Source organism: Carlito syrichta, unplaced genomic scaffold (genome assembly GCF_000164805.1).
Source record: "Carlito syrichta isolate Samal-C Ts95f unplaced genomic scaffold, Tarsius_syrichta-2.0.1 Scaffold307833, whole genome shotgun sequence".
NCBI lineage: Eukaryota > Metazoa > Chordata > Mammalia > Primates > Tarsiidae > Carlito > Carlito syrichta.
Window position 1 is genome coordinate 389,058 of NW_007251929.1, and position 1,927 is coordinate 390,984.

General features: G+C 44.7%; 1 protein-coding gene across 1 annotated transcript; it reads left to right on the top strand.

Annotated features, from left to right (window-relative positions):
- Positions 1–417: 417 nt before the first annotated feature.
- Positions 418–1,400, top strand: LOC103267042 (olfactory receptor 56A4-like). The gene is given in 2 exon segments (XM_008064648.2): positions 418–1,147; positions 1,150–1,400. Coding segments are annotated over 2 exon segments (933 nt in total). The 5' UTR covers positions 418–465.
- Positions 1,401–1,927: the final 527 nt, after the last annotated feature.

Genomic DNA, 1,927 nt, shown 5'->3' on the forward strand with positions numbered 1-1,927 from the left:
CTGAAGGAAGGAAGGGCTTAGTTAAGTAATTGTGCTTATTGAGGCAAATAGTGTAGTGGCTAAAAACGGAGACTTTGAAGACAGACTGTCTAGTTCACAGTCCTGGCTTCATCGTTTACTGACTTTCTAATCTTGAGCAAACTACTCAGCTTCCCTTCATCTCCCTTTCATTATCCGTAAAATTAGATTAACAATTCTAATTTACTCTGTAGTATTATTTTTTTAAAAGACGACATGAGCTACCAAATAGAAAGCATTCAGCACAGTGTTTGCCACACAATACATATGTGGTTAAATGTCAGGATGATGATGGTGGTGGTCATTTTAAAATGTCATTGGGACAGATTAAGGGCCCCAGTGGAAAACCAAGCCTACCATATCTGGAACATGTGCTTTCTATGTTGATATGCTTCTCTCCTACATTTCAAGGTGCTCTGGATTGCCAATTTGATCAGGATACTTTACATGGCATCACCCAGCAACTACTCCACTACCTCAGTCTCTGAATTCTTCCTCATCTGCTTCCCCAACTTCCAGAGCTGGCAGCACTGGCTGTCCCTGCCCCTCAGCCTCCTTTTCCTCCTGGCCATGGGGGCCAACGCCATCCTCCTCATCACCATCTGGCTGGAGGCCTCTCTGCATGAGCCTATGTACTACCTGCTCAGCCTCCTTTCCCTGCTGGACATCGTGCTCTGCATCACTGTCATCCCCAAGGTCCTGGCCATCTTCTGGTTTGGCCTCAGATCTATCCGCTTTCCTGCCTGTTTTCTCCAGATGTTCATCATGAACAGTTTTCTGACTATGGAATCCTGCACATTTATGGTCATGGCCTATGACCGCTATGTGGCCATCTGCCATCCATTGCGGTACCCATCTATCATCACTGACAAGTTTGTGGTTAGGGCTGCCACCTTTGTTATAGCCCGGAATGTCTTCATTTCCCTTCCTGTTCCCATCCTTTCTGCCAGACTCAGATACTGTGCTGGGAACATCATCAAGAATTGCATCTGCACTAACCTGTCTGTGTCCAAACTTTCTTGTGATAACATCACTTTCAATCGGCTCTACCAGTTTGTGGCAGGCTGGACCCTGCTGGGCTCTGACCTCATGTTGATTGTTCTCTCCTACTCTTTTATCTTGAAAGTTGTGCTAAGGCTGAGGGTGCTGCGGCCAAGGCCCTGAGCACATGTGGTTCCCACTTCATCCTCATCCTTTTCTTCAGCACAGTCCTGCTGGTTCTGGTCATCACTAACCTGGCCAGGAAGAGAATCCCTCAAGACATCCCCATCTTGCTAAACATCCTGCACCACCTCATCCCTCCAGCTCTGAACCCCATTGTTTATGGTGTGAGAACCAAGGAGATCAAGCAGGGAATCCGGAATCTGCTGAGGAGATTATAAAAGGTGAAGAGGATTACACCCATTCTTGGAGTTAATAAAAAAACGGAATTGTTTTTAAGTTGGAAAGAAAATTTCATTTTAAAATCCTGGAATGAGTTCTGATTCTGTTTTTTTTGACTATCCTAGGCAACAATGAAGACATTCATTTGTGAATCTTTGTTTCCTGTTTCTTCAAAGTAATTCTCCCTTTCCTGGATTCTATAGTTATTTGCAAATTTTTCCTGATCTAATTAGTAACTGAAGGTCTTGTCAGGCCTTAGCTGAATGAATCTGGATTAGGGTGAGATCATTTGACCATTAAAGAAACAAAATTTGTGTGATGCCTTTGAAAAGATCTGCCTGTCTCAATGATACAGATTCCTTTTCTGTCTCTGATTGTGCCTGGAAGATCCCTGCTTGGCTTTTGTGTCATGAAGGTGTTGCTTGGGCTGACATACAGGTGCCGACCCTAGAACTTTGGCTCTTGGAGTCAAGTGTTTTGCCTTGAACACCCCCACCCTCTTCCATGGCACCTGTGGCAGATATGC